The sequence below is a fragment of the Merops nubicus genome, unplaced genomic scaffold (assembly GCF_000691845.1).
Source record: "Merops nubicus isolate BGI_N331 unplaced genomic scaffold, ASM69184v1 scaffold1090, whole genome shotgun sequence".
NCBI lineage: Eukaryota > Metazoa > Chordata > Aves > Coraciiformes > Meropidae > Merops > Merops nubicus.
Genome location: NW_008581922.1, coordinates 11,499 through 34,672, shown reverse-complemented (window position 1 = coordinate 34,672; position 23,174 = coordinate 11,499). Strand labels below are relative to the sequence as shown.

Genomic DNA, 23,174 nt, shown 5'->3' with positions numbered 1-23,174 from the left:
AAGGGGGTCCCTGTCTCCAGCTATGCTGCTTTGAGGGAAAAGGCACCACCAAGGAAGGACTCCTGGTACCTCTGGCCCATGGCTCTGGTACAGCCACTCCTTTGTGCACCCAGGGCTCGTGCAACAAGCCCAGGCTGCCCCGTGGGCTGGGAGGGAACCTTCCTGTTCTGTGGCTGGCCAGTTGGGTTTCAGCCAGAGGTTTTGAGGAATAGCAAAGGCTATGGAAGGTGACTTGTGCTCTGCTCTCTTTCCTTCTTGGGGATCATGCAAGGAGGGAATGAGCAGAGGTCTTTACAGACCTGTAAGGACCCCGTGATCCTTGTGTGCAGCTTGTGCCTCCAGGTATGCCATCACTAAATGTGTCCCTGAAGGGCTATTGAAGGGGGTGTACCTGAGGCTCTGTAGCTCCAAAAGGGAGGTAGCCATATCCTCATGCAGCAAACCTTTCTAATCTTGGGTGCTTTCAGAGCCACAGACCTGGCCACGTTTCTGAGCAGGTTCCAGCTGCTAGTTCTTCCTCCAGCATCACTGGTGAGACTGAAAAACCCCATTTGCTTCTCTTCCAGTCAGCTGTCAGGGGTTTCTTACCTGTATGGAGCTGTGTGTGACCAGCATGCTGTCCACCCTGTCTCCTGATGAACTCTTCAGCTGGTGCTGCCTCACCTCCATCCCACCAGCTGTGTGTCCCCCAGGCCAGGGTGCTGCGGGAGGTGGACTCTGCTCTCCAGGTGGAGGGAATACTTTACTTCTCAAGTGCTTTTCAGGTCATTAATTGGGCCAGTTGGGCTGCAGGCACCAGAACAGCTTAAGATTTGCTTTGGCTTATGTTAAATCGATGGGCTGCCTGAGGGGCACCAAGGGTAAATGCTTGGGACAGATGTATCCTGAGTCATCTACACCCTAGAAATGCCCCTCGTTGGCAGAACAGACAGTCGAGGAGGCAAGCTGAGGGTGAGGAGAGTGGGCAGGCACCAGCTGCCTCTCAGCTGCCTCACAGACTGGGAGGTGTGTAAATGCTCAACTGGAAGGGTCTGGGGAGAAGATCAGTCCAGCCCCTGACCCGCTGGCCATGGCTTCTGCAGACCTGTCCTGCGTGGAAGCAGTGGAGGGCTGGCAGGGCTGCTGACACAGAGACTGCTGGAGGGCTGGGGGCTGCTCGGGGGAAGATTTTTGTTTGGGGTGGGATGTGGGTCACTTGGTGAGTGGCAGACGGGTGGATGTGACCCAGCACCAACAAAGGCACAGAAATGCTCCAGCTGCCATCAGTAAAGGTGTGAGGTGGCAGAGCCAGAGAGGTTGCTGCTGCTGAAGATCACCTCATGGTGTGTGATGCTCTGCGTCTGTGGGCAGCTCTGGGGGTTACTCAATGTTGGTTATCAGCCTGGGTTTGCTGGTGGGCTGCTGTGCCTTGAGTGGGGAGGAGAGGAAGAATATGCTTGTAATACCATCATCTTCCAACCATCTGCTGTCTGGAGTAAGTAGGGGTGCAGAGTGACTCCAGAATTATGAAACTGGCCTTGTAGAAGCTCCTTGTCCTGCCTGTCCCAGGAGGCATTGGGCATTGCTTTCCTTCAGCTTCCCCGAAATGTGTCTGTTCTCTGTCTGCTCCACACATCTCCTTTCAGCCCTGCAGCAGGAGAGTGATGTCTCACTGGAGCTGGTTGCCCCCATCAGAAGACAGGCAGGACTGGGGGTTGCTTTCCTGTCCTTCAGTAGAGCTGCAAACCCGCTCTCAGCAGTCGCCGTGAGCTTCAGCCCCTGGTGACACAGCTTTAGCTGCCTCAGGCTGGCACTGAAGGCGAGTGCTGGCTGCTGCCAGAGCATTTGCTGAGCCCAGGAGATGATTTTTTCCTAGGAAAGTAGGTTTTGTTCCCAGAAGGTGCCTCCCCTCCAAGGCCATTACTGCCTTACATGCTGTTGAGAGAAGGCTCCATGTTAGTGGATGATTTACATTCATTGCAGTCTGGGGGACCGTGAAATTTTGCTGCTTCTTCCTCAGCCTTCCAGCAAGTGCACAGCCCTGAAGCTCAGTCAGGCCCATGGCACCGGAGACATCTTTGCCAAGGTGTGGGCCAGGGAGCCCATCGGGGCAGTGCTGCTGGGCTGAGGCCACTCGAGTACTGCAGCCTTACTCACGGCTGCTGCTTCCCCCTCCACCTTCTCCCCAGTGTGGCTGGGAGCCACAGGAGAGGGGCAGAACCCACCTGCAGCACCCTGCAGTGCCATCAGTGCCTCCCAAGAGTGAGCAGGCTGGCTCATCAGTCATGCTGCAGATAGGACCCAGCCTGACAGGGCGTGTCCCAACCCCACCACTTCTGTTTGGGGCTGCTCGGAGCTGCTCCTGTGCTTCACTGGCACTGGGAAAAGGTAACGCACCCACAGGCTTTTTATTTGGTTTGGTTTGTAGATGGGTTTGGTGTTTTGTGGTGGGGTTCCCCCCCCCCCCCCAAACCTTTTGAACTTTCCCCCCCCCCCCAAGCTCTGTGACAGTTTACACTGCTATGAAAACAAACAGCTGGGAATGGAATTTCTCAACAAGCTCTTCAAGACTGTGTGGTACACAGAGGAGCAAAGGAGATATTCCTCTTTCTTCCCTACTTAAAACAAACCACACAGGGTAGTTTTATATGTATATAGCCAAGAAGCCACTTTTTGGCACACAGGTCATTCAAAAAGCTAGAACCCCTTGTCAGCTATCAGAGACCACCTCTCCTGCTCTAGCTAATGCATCGCTGCTAAGGCAGTGAGGGAGAGGAACGGGCCAGGATGGCTTTGCAGCCCGTGGGGCTGTGGGAGCCCTCCCCTCTGCTGCCCTCTCCCTGGGAGCTGGGATCAAGGGATTTCACAGTGGTTTGTACTCTTGATACAGAGACACCATGCAGGAGAAGATCTGGCATAAGCAGGTTCTACAAAGCAACTGCTAGGTGGTGCTGGGGCTGGGTTCCTGCACCGGTGAGTTGACACAAAACCTGTGGGAAAAGTGAACAATTTCCCCAGGGAAAAAGACTTCTGCTTCCAAACACCCTGATGGGACAGAGCTGAGGCAGCACGATGCACACATGCTTGCTTTTACCTCTCTAGCCTACCCTACTTTGACATGATGAACTGCTGTGCTAGAAAAGCCCCAACACACTTAACTAGCTGCAGCTGAATTTGTGCAGATTATCCCCAGGCCCCTACCTACAGAGCAGAAATAATGCTATTAATTCAGAAAGCAGCAGTAGCTCTCAGTGGCAAAGATGGCCATGAGTGGCACAGGGGGCTTTGTGAAACAGAAACATGGCCCCTTGCTGCAGCATTCTTGACGCTTCCTTCTGTTAAAGCCTAGCTAGAGAGAAAAAACAAGCTTTCTCAAAGCTGGGAAACAAATGTTACTCAGCTGGACAGAGATTTCATATGTGTGTTCTTAAAAAGCAGGCAGCTGTGAGCCAGGCTCGAGCTGCAAACTGTTCAGCAGGACCTCTGTGAGCAGAGAGGAGGGCAGCGCTCTCACTCAGCAAGGCACACGCAGCATCACCCAGGAGAAGCAGCAGTGAAGGGGTCTGCAGTGCTAGCAAAAGCTTTTAAAAAAAGACAAAACCCCAAACCAGGCAATTGGGCCATCCTCTGGCATGTTTCATCCTGCAGGGCTGGGAGAGCAGGAGGTGCTTCAGCAGCCAGAGCAGTGGGACAGCCATCACCACGTGGAAGGGGTGCAGCAGGAAAGGGAAAAGACAGACTCAAAGGAATTACCACCACACAGCTTGATCTTTACTAATAAAGCCAAAGAACAAAACATCAGCATTTTTTTTTCCTCTTTTTCTGCCCAAAGAACATCTCCATTTTTAACACTACTGCTTTTTGCAACAGACGGACTATTACACACGGACAAAGCGAACCAGGGAATATTAAGACATTTTCCACACTTTTAGTTTGATGGGATTTCTGAAGATGATGCCTTGGTGAAATGCTTTTTTCCACCTTCACTCAGTACCCTTTCTTAACAGGCCACCTGGGTATCATGGCGTGGTGAGGAGCAGAGAGGGGGAGCCATGGGGAAAGTCAGGCCAGGAGGACGAGGCAGACGCACTGTCAGACGCTTCCCGACTCGATCCGTTTCCAGTCCTGCTCCATTCCAACTGGATTTGGCAGAGAAGGATGGTGCCAGGCCCCACTGCAGAAGGATGGCTATGGTACAGGATGAGCTGGTAGCCAACTTGCTCAGGATTTTGATGGGTGCACTCAAGCATCCTGGAGATCTCAGTATCAGGCTGTTCTAAGTGTGTATGTACCTATGTATTTTTTTTAAACCAGGAAGTTTTAATTCTCCTTGGGTTGCAGCCAGCCAAGAAATGACCTCTCACAGGTGCCATGCCCAGCTCAGCAGCCAAGAATGTCTATATGTGTACAACCACAGGGTGAAAAAAACTTGCTTGTTGGCCCCCGAGTGAAGCAGTCAGTACATGTGCTTGGGACTTGCTGGGAAGGCTGGTGGCTTCTGTTCTGCACTCCCAGCAAACCCCTTCCCCATTAACCCATCCCACATGCTCTGCAGTCACAGCCGAGGGGAAGGAAAACGGGTGGGGGTGATTTGAAACAATCAGAACTGCCATCTACCTCCTCTGTTAGAATTTTGGTGAGACCTCACCCTGGGCAAGTTTCCTCCCTGGCTTATCTGTGGGCAGGATTGGTGATGCACAGGCTGAAGAAAGAAACACAGAGTTATACCTTAGCATCCACAGAGGAACATCTCACCTGAGATGGCCTCTACTGGTACACTGCTGTGACATTAAGCTGTCCCTGCACTGTCCCTGCTGCTGCTGCCCAGCAGGACTGGATGACTGTGGAGATCATCAACATCCCCGTGGATCTGGCCACAGAGACTCAGGTTCACAGCAGTCACCTGCTACCATTCAGAGGTTTATGCAGGAGCACCAATGCCTCTCCAGGCCTGACCATGAACTCTGGTGCTCAGCAGATGGCCACAGGTCACACGTATCCCGATGCCACCCAAAAGGTGAGACTCTGCCATCTGCCACACTCGCACCCAACAGAAGAGACCGGTTAAAAAAGCACCTGGAATGACAGAGCACGGGGAGACCTGGGAGAAGGATGGCAAGAGCTTGAGCGAGACAGAGGTGCTACACTTCCCTTTATCTAGGACCAAGTGTACTTACTAGCTGAAAAACATAAGCCTGCTCTAAGTGTACTCAGAGTCTGTCCCACTCCTCCTCCCAAACCGAGAGCCTGACCACCCCTGGCAGCACCCAGAGGCAGGTCTACTGTTTCACAACCCCACCACCCTACAAGGGGAAGCAAAGCACTAGCAGCACAGTAATACCAAGGGCAAAGGGGTTTTCCTGGCTGGATTTTAAGATGAAATAATGTCAATCACAGCCTCCAGCAGTGGGCTCATATTGCTTGTTCATCCTCTGCAGCTTCCACAAGCAGCTGGAATTTACTGCTCCTGTCCTACCACACAGGACAGGGAGAGGGAGGGAAGGGCCCACAACAAATCACCACCTTGGTTCAGAAGCAGAGGTCATCCTGAGTGGCCAGCATGAGGGGCTGCTCCCTCACTCGTTTGTATGCCACACGCTGCAGGACAGGTTACTGCAAATCCACGCAGGGGAGAGGAGCAGCACAGTGACACTGCCCCTGCTCCGGTGGTGGTGCCAGGGGAGGTGAGTGCCAGGGACTCCACCTGCAGTTCAGGCTCACACCAGGGGATGGGGACCAGCATCTGCCCCCTGCTCTAAGTGCCTAACACATTAACCAGGTGCAGGTATCAGAGTGAGCCTCTTTCAGGCCTTCAGAAAAACCTCCCACAACAGCAGCAAAAGGCAAGTTGGGTCTTCCAACGGGCTAAGAGTCTCTGGAAATAAGGGACAGCCTCACACCTCTTCACCAGAAAAAGGCTGATCCCCATCACCTGGGCTTCTAGGGACTATGGAGAAAAATGCAGAAAAAACAGGAACATAAAACTGTTTTTCACCTCTTCGTAAAGCTGCCAGCTGAGCTGTGAAGCTGGGCACTGGCCTGAGGGGGAGCTCCCTGGGAAGCAGGCTGCAGAAAGCCACGCTGCTGCCGCGGGTCATGCACGGAGGTGCGGGACGGAGGCTCACACAGACCAGCTCCTGCTAACGACAAAAGACTCCAACACACAACACTGAGAAACATGCAGAGCATGTCAAAGACCTGAAGAAGACAAATACATTGGAAGAGAGAAAGTTCAAAACTTGATTTCTCTTGTCCTACATCTGAAGGTGTCATTTTAACAGAACTTCAGTGTGGCTTCTCCCGTTCATGCTCTAACGACTACGTGGTCCTTTGGGGCAGGTGAGAAAAGGGGTTCATCCATCATCGGTTCAGGGTCGAGTTGGTTCAGTATCAGAGGCACTAAACAGTCTCATCTCTTTTGGCATCAGTTTCCTTTCAAAATGACCTTTTAGCTGTCCTGTTCCACTTTGTTTTCCCTCCTTTGAGGTCCAAGTTCAAACGCTGGAAACTGGGAAGTCTCTGGGACTGAAATATCTGAGAGGAAGTGAATTGCTCCAGCCATGCCTGAAACAGAACGAGAAAGAGATCTTTGTGCATCCTTGACATTCAGGCAGCACAGCTGCCAGCAAAGGCAACAGTGCCTCTTGGAACACCTCCTCACTGGATCCGTTTTTTGAGCAGGTGAACTTAGGTCCTACAGAAAGACAACTTCATCTGTACTTAGCCCAGGAAACCAAGTGTCACAAGATCTCCCTGCTACCATCTTTTCAGCTGTATGACCTCAACGTTACTTCAATTAAGAAAAAGTAAATCCAACTTCGACTGTCCCTCAGAAATTGAGCAGCTCTCAAAACACAAGCAAGACTTTACTTATGACATATGGATTCATTGTTTTGCTGCTCATCAAGAGGCCACCCAGAGCCCAAAGCATGAACTTCAGCACCATCTAATAAAACTTTTAGGGTGACAGACAACAAAGGCACCTGCAGCAGGAGAGCCACAAATACAAGCTCAGTTTTACAGTCAAGCTACAAACAAAGGAACCTTCCTAAAACACAGCATTTGATGGAAATGGAATGATCAGGACAGTCCTGTAAGATGCACGTGGGACTTCCAATGTCCAGTTCTGCAGGTACGTGCAGGCTTTCAACTTCATCCATAATTTTGGCTACCCCCACAATTTAAGACTTCTTTTTTCTCAGACTTAAGACTTCTAGATTTTTTTTAAAAAAACCCACTGACATTGAAAAAAAAACTTCAACTTCATCCATAATTTTGGCTACCTCCACAATTTAAGACTTCTTTTTTCTCTGACTTAAGACTTCTAGGTTTTTTTAAAAAAACCTACTGACATTGAAAAAAAAAAAAACAAACCAGCAAATAAAGCCATATGTCAGCTTTACAGCACAAATCATCCTATTGTTGGCTCTACTTCACCTTCCAAATCACTTTCAGAGCATGCAGATTGTTAGCCTGCTTTTCCCCTCTACAACTGCAGGCAAGGGAGCTCTCAGGAATACAAATACTTACACTCTTCTCCCTTAAACATTAAGCCAGTAACTCTGTACTCAGAAGGGCTACACAGAACTACTGGTCTCTTGTGTCCACACCTTGGACTGCTTTATTTGTAAAATAATCTGATTCAGTCTGCTGTAATTTCAGGTCTTTGTGATAGGTGGCACACTGGGCTCATTGTTTGTAAAGTAGCAACTCCTTTCAATCCTACTCGATCTATGGTCCCTTGCTGCTGTGCTTCTAAAATGTAAGGATGAGATAAGGAATACAAAGTAAACTACAAATGAAAAAAAAAATACAAAGCTCTAGGAAAGTATTTAGGAAGAGCTTTGAACTTAGAGAAAAGCCCCTAAGAACTCTGCAGTTCTTTTCTGTTCAAGTGATTTAGGTTCATATTAAAGCTACCTTTTCCTTAGTATTGCAGCAGAGAAGGTATAGTTCTGAGAAGGCAGCAACTGCTTTGAGAGCCCTCACCCACAGCTGCTCTTCTGCCCAGCCCCTCTGCAACACCACCCGTGACAAAACTGCTGCCCAGGCTCCTTCTTCCTTTCAGCCAAGAGGCATCAGCACAGCAGAATTTTATTGAAGAGTTAACAGTGGCAACTGCTGAAATGCAACCTAAAGTGTAAGTCATGATAGTGAATGATTTAAAGATTTTCTTTTGCCTTTTTCTCCTCTGCCCCAGCTTTAGGTGGAGATGGTGGTGGTGGGGGGTGTGGCTATTTTTAACAGTAGAGGAATCCACCAGAGATGTTCCAGCTCCTAAGCTTGTTCCAAAACTGCAAGGCTGCCCTTCTTTCCTGCAAAACACAGCAGCAGCATTGGCAACACCATCACTCTACCTTCAAAGAGAGAATAAGGTCGGTCAGGAATGCGGCATCCATGTGCGCCATACTCCAAACACCATTCAGCAAACTGGGGAAAACATGAGAGAAAGAGACATTGTCATTAGTATTTTTAAGACTGTTAAAAGCAATGTTAAATTTGAGCATCTGCGTATCTTTAATAGGTACTAAATGTAAAATAGTGTAAGGAGAGAGACAGCCCAGAACTGAGCCCGAGATGATCTGTCCCATTTCAGCCACGGCAGGGCTGCAGGGGGCTTGTAGGATACGTGTTTCCACAGCAGGAGTTTCAGTTTCAGAGCAATATAATTGGGTGGGCTCTGCTTAATTCCATTTTCTGCAAACCAACCCCACTACACGTCGATGAAAAATGCTGCAAGAACAGATACACCCAGTTTCAAGGGCAAATTTTTTCTAATAGTATAATAGCAGTTTCTCTTCTTTCTTGGTGCTTCGTTTCTCCATGTGGTCGTTATTTGCATTTTGGTTTTCTTTATTTATGTGCTTTCCCCAAGTCTTATAAAAAATAGTTCTAAATGCAATTAGACAATTATAGTCATCAATATTTTGTTGCAGAAAATGGAATATCATTAAAAAGAGTTAGCAGTGGCTTTCTTGTATTTGATCAATGCTGCTGCAGTAGCTCCATTAGACACACATGACTTATGAACTGCATGTGGATCGATTTAATAGCAACCATCTATTTCTCCTTCATGGCTCCCCAGAGGACACTGGGAGGCACAAGTTCCTCTGGCACTTCTGTGTGTTATTTGAAATGCCGTGTGAAGATTCCCACAAAGCAGAGAACTGAGAGGTCTCTCCCCCTGAAATTTGGGCAACCTGCCAGCAAACAGATCATCCCACTAACTAGAAGGTGCCCCAGCTCTGGTGTTGGAGCTATGTGGGGTGTGAGCATGCCCCCAGAGCCATCAATCCATTCAACAGGAGGATAGAGGGTTCTGTCTTCTCCCTTCTCCCCACTCTGTTCTGTTGAAATGTTCACTATGGGGTGGATTCTTCTTCTCCTGGTAGGGGTGTGTGAATGTCTTGAGGAAACCCAGCGAAATCCCCACAAACATTGTGGTACCCACTGTTATTGAGAACTGATGACATATTTTTGGGCCCCTCACAAGTACAAAGTCTCAAACTGAAGTTTAATTCTCCATGTAATCTTGTATTATATGAGGACTGAACAAGACTTGATGATCTTACAGGTCTCATCCAACCACAACAATTCTATGGTTCATGTTTCTAAACCAGACTCAGTTCTTGAATATCCACATGTTACTGCATACTACTAGTCTTTATTATTACTGCCAGCCTGGAAACTGGAACAGAAATTTAGAAAATGCACCCCAGGCTACTGTGGCACAACCACCATTTGCACGTTTATAGCTTCAGCACAACTCCCAGATCCAGGAAGCCACACTAACACCTTTGTTGTATCAAGTGGGGAAAAAAAAATAAGTATCTTCTAGCAGGAAGGCATCTGCCATTGCGTGGATATATCAAGTTGTGTGGGACTGTAGATAAGTTTGAGGGTAAGGGGGTTCTTCAGAGGGACCTGGACAGGTTGGAACAGTGGTATGAGGTTTGTCAGGGCCAACTGCTGGGTCCTGCAGCTGGGTCACAACAACCCCAGGCAATGCTACAGGCTCGGGGAGGAGTGGCTGGAAAGCTGCCCTGTGGAAGAGGTGTTGTCAACAGCTGGCTGAAATGTGAGGCAGCAGTGTGGCCAAGAAGGCCAACAGCATCCTGGCCTGTACCAGAAACAGGTTGGCCAGCAGGAGCAGGGAGGGGATTGTCGCCCTGTACTCAGCACTGGTGAGACCACACCTCAAATACTGGGTTTGGTTTTGGGTCCCTCACTATAAGACACACATCAAGGTGCTGGAGCGTGTGATGGGCAACGAAGCTGGTGAAGGGTCTAAAGAAAAGTTTTCTGAGGAGCAGCTGAGGGACCTGGGGTGTTTAGCCTGCAGTAAAGGGGATTCAGGGGAGACCCTGTTCTCAACAGCTCCCTGAAAGGAGGTTGTAGTGAGGTGAGGGTTGTTCTTTTCTCCCAAGGACAAAAGGAAACAGCCTCAAGTTGCACCAGGGGGAGTTCAGACTGGACATTAGGAAAAAATGCTTCACTGAAAGGGCTGTCAAGCCCTGGACCACGCTGCTCAGGGAGGTGTTGGAGTCACGGTCCCTGAAGTATTTAAAAGACATGTAGATGAGGTGCTGAGTGACATGGTTTAGTGGTGGGTCTTTTCCAAACAAAACAGTTCTGTGGTTATTTGTCACACAGACTGGGTACACTTGCCATCAGCCATGGTTCAACCACAACGCTGAGCAGCAGTGGGCTCAGGTGCTCCCTGTCACCACAGCCCCTCTCCTCTCAGAGGCAGGCCAGCTAGGAGGGCCTCAGCTCCTGGGAGCCTGTCTGATCATGCTGCAGAAAAGCTGCAAAGCCAAGTGAGAAGCACAAACTGAGCCTTTTCCTTTTTTGGCTTTGAAATAGGCATGTTTGCTTTTCTCTAGCTTAGTAGGGAAGAATATCAGGGCTCTCTTGGGCCTGACATGCAGCACCAACAGAGTTGCCAATGCTGCAGGGAGCCACACAGTAGCATGGAGGATGATCTACCAGGACTTCAATCGGGTCTGCTAGCTTTGTGCATTTACCACCTAGCACCCTGTTCTGTGCAGAAGTGGAATAAAACAAGTATCTTGATTCTCTGTGTCAAGTGGCTCTTTGCACACTGGATAAAGAAGCCAGCTTTGGGACAACTAGCAGTGCTCTCGGATGCAGGTGTGACTACAGGTGTCCTCACAACGTGATGCTTTGGGGAAGTGTGAGACCATCAACTTTTTACAGCTCTGCTGAGAGAGGACAGGCTGACAGTGGAGATGACTGCAATAGCTTCACATATGGCCAGTGCTCATCTAAAAGCACCTAAGGAGCAAATTTCCCATTGCAATACTTCTTAAAAGGCCTCAGCTAAATAGCTGTGTAATGTGAAAACTGGTATGAGTGAATAAATTGAAAAAAAAAAACCAACAAAATAAACCAAAACTGAAGCAAAGACTCATGAGATAGAAACATAGAATGGTTTGGATTGGAAGGGACCTTAAAGATGAGGAAAAAGAGGCAGAGAAAGCCTTTTCCTTTGCTAACTGAGCACACTCAGAGCTGGCAGCAAGAACCTGGACAATTCCAGTGGAAAAATTCTCCATGTGTCTTTCTCTGCAATTTGTATTAACAAAAAAAAAAACTCACTAAGTGAGCAATTTAATAACTGCAATTCAGAGCTGTAAAAAACCCAAACAGACACTAGTCTGAAAACAAATAATTACAGAAGACTACAAACAGCATTGCTTGAGGAGCTGAGGATGACAGGGGATGTCTCAATGGAATAATTAGTGCCACATAACATTAGCCTGTTATTGTTCAGGCAGGCTGGTTTTCAGACTCTATCTTCTTCTGAATGTGTGTTTAGTTCCTCCCCCCTTACAGCACTTTTCTGTGTTTCACTCTGCATATTAAGCTGTTGTGTGTCCCACGTATGCAGCTGAAGCCACCCAACATGGTGGGGGTGAAGGGGAGCAAGTGGTGGGACCCTGCTGTCCCACCCAGCCAGCTCCAGCTCCAGCATGAAGGAGCCTGCTCTGATCACAGCTCACTCCTGCACAGGCATTACGAGGTGCAAGGGGACAGGGGTTTTGTTGGGGTGCTGCAGAGCTCACCTTGCAGGCTCTGTAGAGGTACTTTTTGTCCTGAGTTAGGTTGTAGAGAGACAAGAAGGAGTAGCCATTGCCAGCAGTACCATGGCAGATCCCATATCCTTTTCTCAGTAAGCCTCTCTGCCAGATGACATCACTGCAGTCCATAGCATCTTTCAAGTATTTATCCTCTTTAAAAGTCTGTGGAATAAAATCAGAGAATAAACACATATAAATTGAAGTACTAATGAAAACAAAAGGAAGTTGGACCTGAGAGATGCTTCACTCTTGGTGCAGGGTTTTTTCCATACACAGTTTGTATTGAATTTTGATAATCCATTCATCATAGACTAGTCTTTCTTTTCTTACTATTTTGCTTCTCCTTTCCCTGTATGGAAAAAGAAAGTACTTCTCAAATTTTTGTTTCTGAAATCAAGACCCCAAAGGAAACGCTCAAATTCAAGGCGCGTGGTTCCACCTGTTATCTATTTGAAGGGAACAAGGTCCTTTTTTTGCTTCTTCCTTCCATTCCCACACCACAACATAATTTAACTCAAAATACAGAAATAGAATTCTTGTCTCCAAGAAATGTAACACAGAATACTGGCCATCAAATCTGGTCCTCTTTAGGAGCTCCTGAGCAGTTCTTCCTGTTTACTCACCATCTGACTTCAATTCCAGATCAAAACGGCACAAGAATAACTCTTTGCATAGCACAGGGCAATTTTCTCTGTCACAAATACAAGCAGGAACACTCCATTACCTTGATTAGTATTTCTACTGGCCATACTCAACACTAGCCAGTTTGGGCAAAGGACCAGTTTTGCAAAGTTTATTGCAAATGAAGTGCATTTTGGACACAGAGAGCCCATCAATAGAGCAGAAAAGTACACCAAGTAATTTAGCTGAACACCAGACTTCCACCTTTGTAAGTCTACTTTTTGCTCCTCATTGCTTAAGTCACTCAACAAGAAAAAAAAGAAAATAAAAACATAGTGACTGATGCACTACAGCAGACTTAGTCCTTTAGAGACAGCAGGCTATTTAATAAGGTAACAGAAGCAATTAACATGCAAGATTCTTAAACCCACAAGCTTGATAAAGAAAGTCCCTGTCTGAACAGGATTTGTCACCTACTTAACTGTAACATTTTGAATTAAGGCCTGGCAACAGCATTTGGTTTCCAGGACACACTCTGCTGTCTGTTATCACAAGTCTTTGTGCTTGGTATGAAAACACAGCCGGCAAAACATACTCTGTCTTTTCCTAGTGCTTCTTCAAAAAGCAGAATATAAAGAGTGAAAGAAAAGCATCGTATGTCCCATCACCTTAAACAGAGAGTGGCCAGAAAGGAAACTGCTAAACAGAACTTCATCCCACCCCTCTTACCTCCTGCAAAACACTTTGTGCTGGGGAAAGCATCACATTGACAAAGCAGCTGTGGTGGGAATAAAAAGACACCTGCAGTATTAAGTCAACCTCCTACCATGGCCCAAAGAAAAAGCAACTGTGACTGCTGCTACATTCAGCAATGCTGTAAGAGGTTTACAGCTCACATTTCAGGTAGCACCATAAACCAAGCCTGCTTTTCACCAGCCCACCCAGAGCCCAACCAGGAAATCTGTCAAAAGCGAGAAACTATTTGCATAAATGTATTAAATGGGATACTTTCAAATGTCATGCAAACCAAAAGTGCATCATCCAAGAGAGACAGCAAACCGAGTTAAGTACGGAGAAGAGCCAACAGAAGGCTTGTGGTAGCTCTGCAGTTCTATTTATGCCCTAGAAGGGTCTGGGATATTTGCTCTGATGTTAAGTTCTCAAGAGCTCGATCTTAGTAAAGGAGCAATTTATGGAACACGCTCTTTGGCAAGACACATGAGCCCACCCTTTTGAAAACAAACATAATTCTTAAAACTCTCGGGATGAAGATCCAAAGAATTCTCACACCCAGGACTGCAATATCAAACTGCTTAAATACGTGGCCCTTTTCCAAGAAAGCCTAAAGCCCAGTATCTACTAGCACCCTGAGAAGCAATTGTACCCTCTTATTTCTTCTTTCCAAACAGACCTATGTAAGCATTTTGAGATTTTTAGGTGTCTAGCCTAGGGTTCTGGTTTCGACGTGCAGACCTAGAAGATGTAAAATGCAAGCCTTCCCATCTAGCAGGCCTGCATACAGCTCTCTCTGTAAGAACAGAGGTGCACAGGAGCACAGAACAACCCACCTTATAAGCTTGCATGAGCATGTGGATGACTCCAGGGGCACCATGGCACCAGTGAACCAGTCTGTCAGTCTCATTGCTCAGTGAGGACGGGTAGTTCCCAGACCTGAACTTTTTGTGACGCACGTAGTCGATGCTTGGCTTCACCAGCTCTGCCAGGGTCTCCGGGTCCACGTGGGCAACTGGCTGAAGAAAACATTAAAAAAAAACACCATCAAAACCATAAACTGAAGTCGTAAGGAATTGTGCACTGATGCTTGGTTCTATGATCTGTTGTCAAGTATCCTACATATATGCCCTTGATCCAAATATTTTTAATGTCTTCACACAGTTCTAATTAATGTCTGCCTACCATATCCTTGTGAAGAGTGTATTTACAGCTACTGCAAAGACAAAGAAACTGGGGCACCAAGTTGTCACCTGTCTTACTGGAGGTGACACAGAAAAGCTATGGAAGAACTGAGAACAGAATACGGATTTCAGGACTCCCAGGGCTCTCTTTACACCTTAAAACAGAGAAAATACTTACAGGAGAAAGGTGTGTTTATAGCTACCTTGCTCATAATCTACACTTAAAACACAATGGGCTACACATTTTGTTTTAAAATTAACTAACACAGACAAACCTGTCCCATTTCCCCATAAATGAAGAAGAGTGTATGCAGTGGCATACCTGGGAAAGGTTTATGAAGGTTACAGTTTTCCACCATCAAAAAAACTCCCTGAAGCTTTGGGCTATAAATCTGCATTTCCAATTTCAGAAGCACAAGCTACTTCTCCAGGTAGCTGAACATCTTAGTACTACAAATTCACGCTTAGATTGCTCTTCTGAATTTTCTCTCATTTCTTCTCTTTAGTTTACATACTTGCCAAAAGGAGAATATATCCATTGACCTGCATGTTCCTTGTAAATAAAGGTTTAGCAGCCAAGTATCTGTTAGGTCTGCAGTTTTTCTTTGTTGGCATTCCCTCCTCTACCACCTCATTTTACAGTATTTTCTTAACCAAGTTCTCATTTTTTTACACAGCCTACATGGTTCCTGGAATTCCTGCAAGCTGTGGAACAACTGCAGAAATTGGAGCCTACAGAAGCCTAATAACTTAGCTTAATTAATTTTTAAATAACTTGTCTTTGTTGCTGACTGGATGTCACACAATTTCACTGTTTCCCATCAGCTTCATCACATTTGCATTCAATAGGTGAGCACACTGCTACATCTGACAGTCTCACAGCCAAATGAAGGAAGACTTTCAAGAGCAAAGTAACTTACAGGTATGTGTCCTGACTCTCTGGCCAAGACCAGTGATACGCAAACAGGCATTTCTGCCTCAGGGTTAGTGAAAGGCTCTAGTATAAGAGATTCCCTAGCTAGCACTTCAGAGCTCCCCTCTACCTCCTGGATGAGTTATTTAACACTGCTAAGCATTTATTCTTCCACTACTCTTCTGTAAATAAACCCAGCAATACATGTTTCCTCATAAAGGTGTTGTGAGGGCCACTGATCATTCCTGTACATCTCAGGTCCTGTGTTGGATGCCTTCTTTTTTTCTTTTAACCAAACGACCACTCAACAAACCATCTTCTGAATTCTTTGCTGAAAACTCAGAAAAATTCTCCTCATTTGACGTGGGCAGGATGGGGAAAGGATGGACTCTGATATGCCACCTTCTTCTGCAGTGGATGACTCAACTGTGCATGACTCACACTATTTAACGTACAGTGAAAAGACAGTAATCTAATGCTGCATAAACAATGGCTTTGTGGTAATTCCTAAAAGCAGCAATTATATGTAAAGGAAAAGATAGTTACAGTTTTAACATGTAGACAGAGTAGTTTCTGCTTAAACCAGAAAGCACTGTGCAATTATTTCTGCTATCAGCCTTGAATAGTAAATGATGGAGCCTTTAAAGAGGCTCCTTTAAAGGAATGGATGTTTCTTAGAAGATCTAGCAGAGCCAGGGAAGGGAAAAAATGGAAGCCAGAAAGAAGAGGGATCTGGAAGAGGTTGGACTACCTTGGTGAAGAAAGCAGGAAGTGAAGGGCACAATAAATCAGAGTAGCCTGAGGCCCCAATGAGATGTTCACTGCAGCAAATGGCTGTAGTGAGGTCAAGACATACCCCCAGGCAGCAGAGCAGTAGCCACTTCAGGAGCAAAGCCAGTGGCTTTAGCCTGAGCTGCTGGTGGAAGTGGTGTGAGCTCATCTGAAACAGATGGGGAGAAGTCACAGCTTCTTTTGCAAACAAGGAATGGCTGAGCTGTGGCAACACCAAACACCAGCTCAAACAATTCTGCAGAGAATTGTACAAAGCTGCAAGGATTTACAATCCGTCCAGTTGCCTGAAGGAAAGGTGCTCAGCATGAGCTGGTGAGAAAATTAACATTTACAAAGAGGCACAGACTGGCAGCACCTTTAAGAACCAGACACAGGTACAATATAAATTTAGCTCTATGGCCACCTTCTGTTACAAATCTTAAGGGTTCTTTTTCCAGATTTTGCAACAGAAATAGGATATATGCATCTGTTTTGAAAACTTCATAATCCTACTGAAGAATCACAGGATGGGGGGTGTGGATTTAGATGTAAGAAAGAGGAGATAACACCAAAGAGAGGAAATTCATTCAGGACAACAGAAAGAGGAGAGCAGGGGTCATAAATGCACGAAGGAATATCAGATTTTTTGGGGAGAGATAAGGGGGATAATGAATAACATCTGAAAAATAAAGCACAGTGAAGACTAACATATGATTAAGGATAATCTTCCAAAAGATTCAAGACAGTGGGGAAAAAAAAGTCACCAGAGAAGAAAGGAAGAGCATGGAGAGCAGAGGGCACCAGCAGTGCACTCATTTAAAAATAGCAAAAAATTGAAGAGTGATGAATGGTGAGTGAATATTTAGGTGGTTTAACTGAAGACACCAGAAGTAGGAGGATGAGGGAAGGCACCTCACTGTCTTTGCTGAGGACAGGGAATTTCAGCTCCTGGAACTCCAGTGCTCTGAACTCCAGGGTTAATTCAGTCAGGAGTCAGTGTTCTTCTCCCACCAGGGCCCAAGTGAGCAGCTCTGCACAGTTCTGTGCAGCAGAGTCTAGCTCCAAACTGTGAGACCCCGACCCAGAACAACGCTGCGCGTGCATGGAAGCTGAAGGCAAGATCCTCTGATGCAGAACAGGAATCACTGGTGCTCCATCCTCCCCCCCCCCAGGAGATGTTCTTACCTGCATGAGCATGTAATAGATCCCAGCCACTCCATGGGCTGCTCCAACGTACTGCTTCCTGTGCCACTGGTACAGGAGGGGACACCGGTCTGTCTTGCGCTCCTCCTTGGAGAAGTTCCTGCCCGACTCCAGGATGGCATCCACCACCTGCCCGGGGAACGCGCTCGCTCACGACACCCGCCTGCCTGCTGCGCGGCATGGTGCCGGGGCCAGTGCCACAGCAGGGAATGAGCCACAGCAATCAGGGGCAGGACAACACTCAATTCATTTGGGCTTGAGCGTGGAGGCAGAAATGGATTTTTTCATAAATGATGGAATCACATTTCTAAGAGTAGAAATTTAAGATATAAATATTTTTAACCATTTTTTTTCCAGGCCTGCCTTCTCTGATTCTGATATTTGCAGAACAGTTGTGCATCTTCCTGACACTGAATTCACTTTCTTTTCACCTAAACACTTCCACACTACTGTCTTAATGTTTTCCATAATGATTTTTCATCCTCAAATGCTCCAAAACTACATATTAGATCCACTTCCATGGCTGCCATGTACCCACCTGCACTGGCTGTCTCAGTCCCAGCAGGGAAATGGGGAAGAAACTGAAGGGACAGATAAGACCGAGTTCACAGTTCTAGGTACCTCTCCTCTCCAGCATCCCTCTCTTAATCCCTTGAATTATGTGAAGGAACAATTCCAGTTCAACCTCACAGATGCTGTGGCACCAGAGAAATAAAAGTATCTTACCTCTTTGACAACAGACTGTGGGACAGTGTCTGGACCGATTTCAGTGTTCAGGTACAGCAAGGCATACAGGTAACCTGCTCTGCCATACAGCAGCTCATCTGGAAGTTCAGCATCTGTGCTTATGACTGTCCTCTGGAGCTGCAACAACCTGAATCAGACAAGGAAGGTGGGGAAGGAGAGCATCTTCATTAGACAGAAAGAGATGTCTGGGTGCAGGACAAGGGTTGGAGGAGCCTATTCCAGCAAATAAGGAAACCTGAAGCCTCTAGGAAGAGGAAAAAGCAAACCCAAACCCCACCATTCAGCACTCCCTCTTCCAACACAGCACATTGTCTCACATGTTTAGCAGCTCAGTTTTGAAAAGAGTGCTGCTATTATGCAAAAGTGTTTTTCTTGCCTTTAACAATGGAAATAAAAACCCTGGGCTGGCCACTGCAACTCTCATTTGCTCCCAGGAGACTCCCTGCTATTACTCTGCCAGTCTGCATCAGCACTGAGGTGGAGCACAGATCTGTTTTCCTGCCCACTCCTTCCCTGCCTCTTCCTACATTTTGTGATTAAATTGCCACTGAGATGACACTGTGGAGATGATCACATTTTAAATTGTGGAAAGGGGTAAGAAAATCTGGATTAAGACCAAATTCAATTCCCAGAATCCCCCAGCTGCTCTTACTCGGCGGAAATGTTAGCATTAACATCAAGCTGAGCAAAAACTGACCCCAATGGCTTGTTTATGCTGTCACTGCTTAATACCAGGGAAAAACCACTCACAAACGAGTTTTATATTATCATTCCTTTCTCAGAACTGTGCTTTGGATTTAGAATGAAATTATTTTCTTTTAATCTGCCCACTGTTGAGTTTTATTATTCAAATCATACAACTGGGCAGCTACAAGGTAGAAAGTTGAAAGTGCAGTCATAGATTACATTTTGACATCTGCAACATACTGCTCAGCTGTGTCATGAATATATTTGTAAACAAAAAGAGAAGAACAGAAACAAATAATCAAACCAATCTCCTTTTCAGTCCTCCTCCTAGAAATGACTTTCCAAGGAGAGGTGAGACTAAAATATTTATTGTTAATCTCATTTTGCTATACTCATGCTTCATGCCTTACAGCAACTCTGCTTCCCTAGCTGCATCCAAAATGACATGCCCAAGTTTACTGCCAGTTCTAAAAGGAAAAAAACAAACAAGTCTACCACACATTTCAAAACTGAAATATTCTTTCAGGAGCAACAGCAGAGGTTCATCACACTAGGGTTCTACATTAGAAAGAGACCAATTATATCTCCTAGCATAAACCAGACTAAAGATGAGGCTATAAAGCTAGTCCACAAACTCTGCAGATGAAGGTATGCTGCTGGACTGCTAGCAGGTGGTGCTGAATGCAAACCCCACAGGGCTCCAGTGCTCCCAGCCCTTCCCAGGACAGCAATCAGCTCCCTGCCACCAAAGGGACAGTCAGTTCTCCAAGGAAGTTCTACATCTAAATGGGATTTCTCAAGACATTTGTTACACTTACATTACTTTGAAAAGGGGGGGGGCTGGAATTTTTTCAGGCTACCCTTTATATGCTCTGACCTAATTAAAGCCCTTGCCTTTGATGGTTCAGCAAGTATCTCCTCTTTGTTTTATTAAATCTTTGTTACATGTCACTCTGATGTACCACGTTTCTGTCTGGATGTTTCCAGATCCCTGCAGTGTCCATATTTCATAATGCATCTACAATTAAGACCCACTCTTCACAGGAAGCAACACATACTGCACGAGCACTCCATATTGGCGATGACAAGCAAGAGGCTTTTGTTAAATGTCACTTCAATGTGACAAAATCAAGACGTGCACACACTACAGATAATCCCAGGACATCCTGTCCTTACAGAGATAGAGGACTCAAGATAACCTGCTAAACACAAATCAAGTGTAAGCCAGCTTTCATACGAGATAAAGCCCATTTTGAATTCTTCTACTGACAATGCATCAGGGGAGAAATCATCTCCATTTTTTAACCCTGTCCTTCAAAACTCCATTTTCTAATGTTCCCCAACCAATGCTCTCTACCAATGAAGGGCACAGCTTTTTCCACTGTCAGCCACTTACTTGGCAACACATTCTTTAGATTCACTGTCATTTTTCAGCTTGTGATAAACCACTGCCCCCACTGCCAGTGGCCCAGCATCCCCACAGAGGAAGGTCACTCTCCTGCCGTTCAGATTGCGCAGGATCCGCTTCACGTAATCCAGAGAGCGCTGCAGGTGGCTCTGGTTCTTCGTGACGCGGTACAGCTGCAGATATAACAGGGCAATACCTGCAACAACCACGTGAAAAGGAGACAGTTTCATTTACTTTTCCTTCTAAGTAGATCATATTCCCCTCTTCAGTGCCCCTGAACCAGTAACTCAAACGCAAACAGGTATTTGAGTAATTAAAATGTGTCGGAACAGTGCTAGCTGATGCAACAGGGAGGCCTCAGGCCACCGACTTCCGTTACGTTTCAGTTTGGATTGTGACATTTATCAGACTGAAGTGAACAGCAGACTCACAATTTGCGGAGAACAAAGAAAATCTATGACAAAGGCATCAGTGCTTGAAGAAGAAATCCCTGAAGACTCAAAAATTTTGGCTAACAAGAATGTATATGACCAAAAATATGAACTGAACAACACTCACCAATTATATGCAAAAAGTGACTTATTTTCCATTTGATTTGTAAAAGGATCTTTTAATGAGTTTTTGGATTCAACCTGCCAAGCTCTTTAGAACCTTTAAAGGTATTTCACAACCATATTATGATTCTATGAGTATAGGATTCTACAAGTTAAGCTGGTTTGTAAAAGCCAGAAAGTAAACATTTAAGTCTTCAAAGAATGTGGCATGGTAACATCAAGCCTCACTCCATCAAACTTATTACATGAGTTTCCGTTAAAACCAACCCAAAACTTAAAAATTGCAACAATGTAGACTGCAGAAAGTCAAATAAATCCATCTACGTGGTTATTTGTTGGCCAACAAGCACACACCTGCAGAAGCAAAACATTTACCTGCATCTCAAACTCGTCTCTAAACAGGGAGAGCACTCTCCTGAGCCACAGGTAAAGCTGAGTGCACACAAGGCCCACTCAGCTCCATGGAGCTCCACCACCTGAAGAGCACAAGAACAGCACAAGAGTGCAGGTACATCCTCAGATGTTCTTCAGGCTGGCTTTTCTAAAGGTCTTTCTAAAGGAGTCTAACAGTAGACCTGCAGAGTGTCATTAGCCCAGTTCAGTGGCATAGGAGCTTTTGGGATATTTACAGAGATTTCTGTAACCTTTTACTGTGTTGCAACAAACATGTAGATACTTGGGCTTGTTCAAAGGATGATCAGAAAAGTAGCCATGAGGCTCAGTTCATCCAATCCTTCCTTGTGCAACACCATTCAAATGCCTCCCTCAAGATGTCTTGCACATACAAAGAGTACCTGTATAAAGATAGATGCTAAGATGAGTCCTGTGACTGCTACATTGCCAACAGTCCCTGCTCCAAGATGTTAAAGATGTTTCACAAAGTACAAGCCAATGCTCAGGAGCTGCTACACAGCAAGCAGAGTTGTCTTCAGCATGGCTTTTACCTTCTCATTTGCATGTCAACAAAATGCTACATGGAGCAGCTCTGGGGAGAAAGTTTTTGCACTGAACATTTTAAAAGCTAGTTCATTTAAATATTTTTATTCAAAGTCATTTCTACAGAAGCCTTGAAAGAAGTTAACAACTTGGAATAGACGCAGTTGGGAATCCTTCTACATGATGGAAAAAACCCATTCTCACTAGGGTTACTTGTTCATCTATCTTCTCGTTTCAGCTAATGATGGCTGTGTTACTTTTAGCTTCTGACTCATGTTCAGCATGCTCTGGTTCATCAGTCTAACTTCAGTTGTCAGTCACAGTGTCAGAACACAGCTCCCAAGGAGCTGTCTTGTAGAGTCAGCTGGAGAAAGCCCACCACTGACTGGAGATGATCTGCACTCACTTAGCAGCCACTCACTTTCAGACCTTGAAACACATTTAAAGCCTGAGTTGTCTAAAACTTCCCCACCCATCCACCCACATCACCATCTGTACTGAAACATGGAGAAGAAAGCACAGAAATGTTACCCTTTCATTGCCAGAACCAAGCCCGAGCACAGGGAAAGCCTGGAGAATTTTTCCAAGCTGCTTCCCCTCACGACACAAAGATAAGAGGAAGAACAGATCTCCTTGGGGCACATTTCAAACATGCTGTGCTGAAAGCATAAGTATGCCTGAAGCCTGAGCTAGACAGAGCAGGAATAGAATATGCCACTGTAATAGCAAAGTGGCACTGAAGAGGCCTAGATGGAAAAGCGTTCTGGCAGCTTTCAGATCAGTGGCCACATCAGGCCTGACAACTGCAGGCTCTGCCTAAAGGATCAAAAGGGCTCCTTCACATCTGGACAGCATCAGTGATGCAGTGATAAATGAATGATGGTGCCCAGCAATAACCAGCACTTGCACAAGCCTGGTTATCTTCATGAGCTTCACAATCTGGCAACCCCACCTCCATTCTCCCCCTCCTCTCGGGTTCATTTGACTGGGTTTGTACAGCCAGAGCACACACAGCCAGACCATCCATACTCCAGGTTTTAAGGCTCCAAGCTCCTGGGCACAGAACACCTCCCACTCCACCACTATGATTAGAAGATGTTGTTACCATTAGGCAAATACAAATAGTTGAACAGAAAAAGGTGTAAATAACTCATTTTAAGAAAGCCTTAAAGAAGAGGTAAGCCAAAAGGAAGAGGAGCCTTAGAAAACACACTCCTTTTGCAAGACAAAGATCTCCATATACAAAAGCCAATTATCTCTCTGTAATTTTCTTTGCTGAAGCCAATGGAAATCATTCCAGGCAGCAGTGACCAAGGGTCCAGAGTTATTAGAAAC

The 23,174-nt window shown here is 46.0% G+C and overlaps 1 protein-coding gene across 1 annotated transcript in view; it reads right to left on the bottom strand.

Annotated features, from left to right (window-relative positions):
• Positions 1–6,118: 6,118 nt before the first annotated feature.
• LANCL2 (LanC lantibiotic synthetase component C-like 2 (bacterial)) overlaps positions 6,119–23,174 on the bottom strand; it is a gene marked incomplete at its 5' end in the record, with an annotated part of 17,323 nt that continues 267 nt past the window's right edge. Inside the window, 7 exons of the mRNA XM_008935846.1 lie at positions 6,119–6,543; positions 8,337–8,409; positions 12,069–12,245; positions 14,273–14,455; positions 17,490–17,636; positions 18,234–18,381; positions 20,338–20,545. Coding sequence (XP_008934094.1) covers positions 6,428–6,543; positions 8,337–8,409; positions 12,069–12,245; positions 14,273–14,455; positions 17,490–17,636; positions 18,234–18,381; positions 20,338–20,545 — 1,052 coding nt within the window. The remainder of the gene's footprint in view (positions 6,544–8,336; positions 8,410–12,068; positions 12,246–14,272; positions 14,456–17,489; positions 17,637–18,233; positions 18,382–20,337; positions 20,546–23,174) is intronic.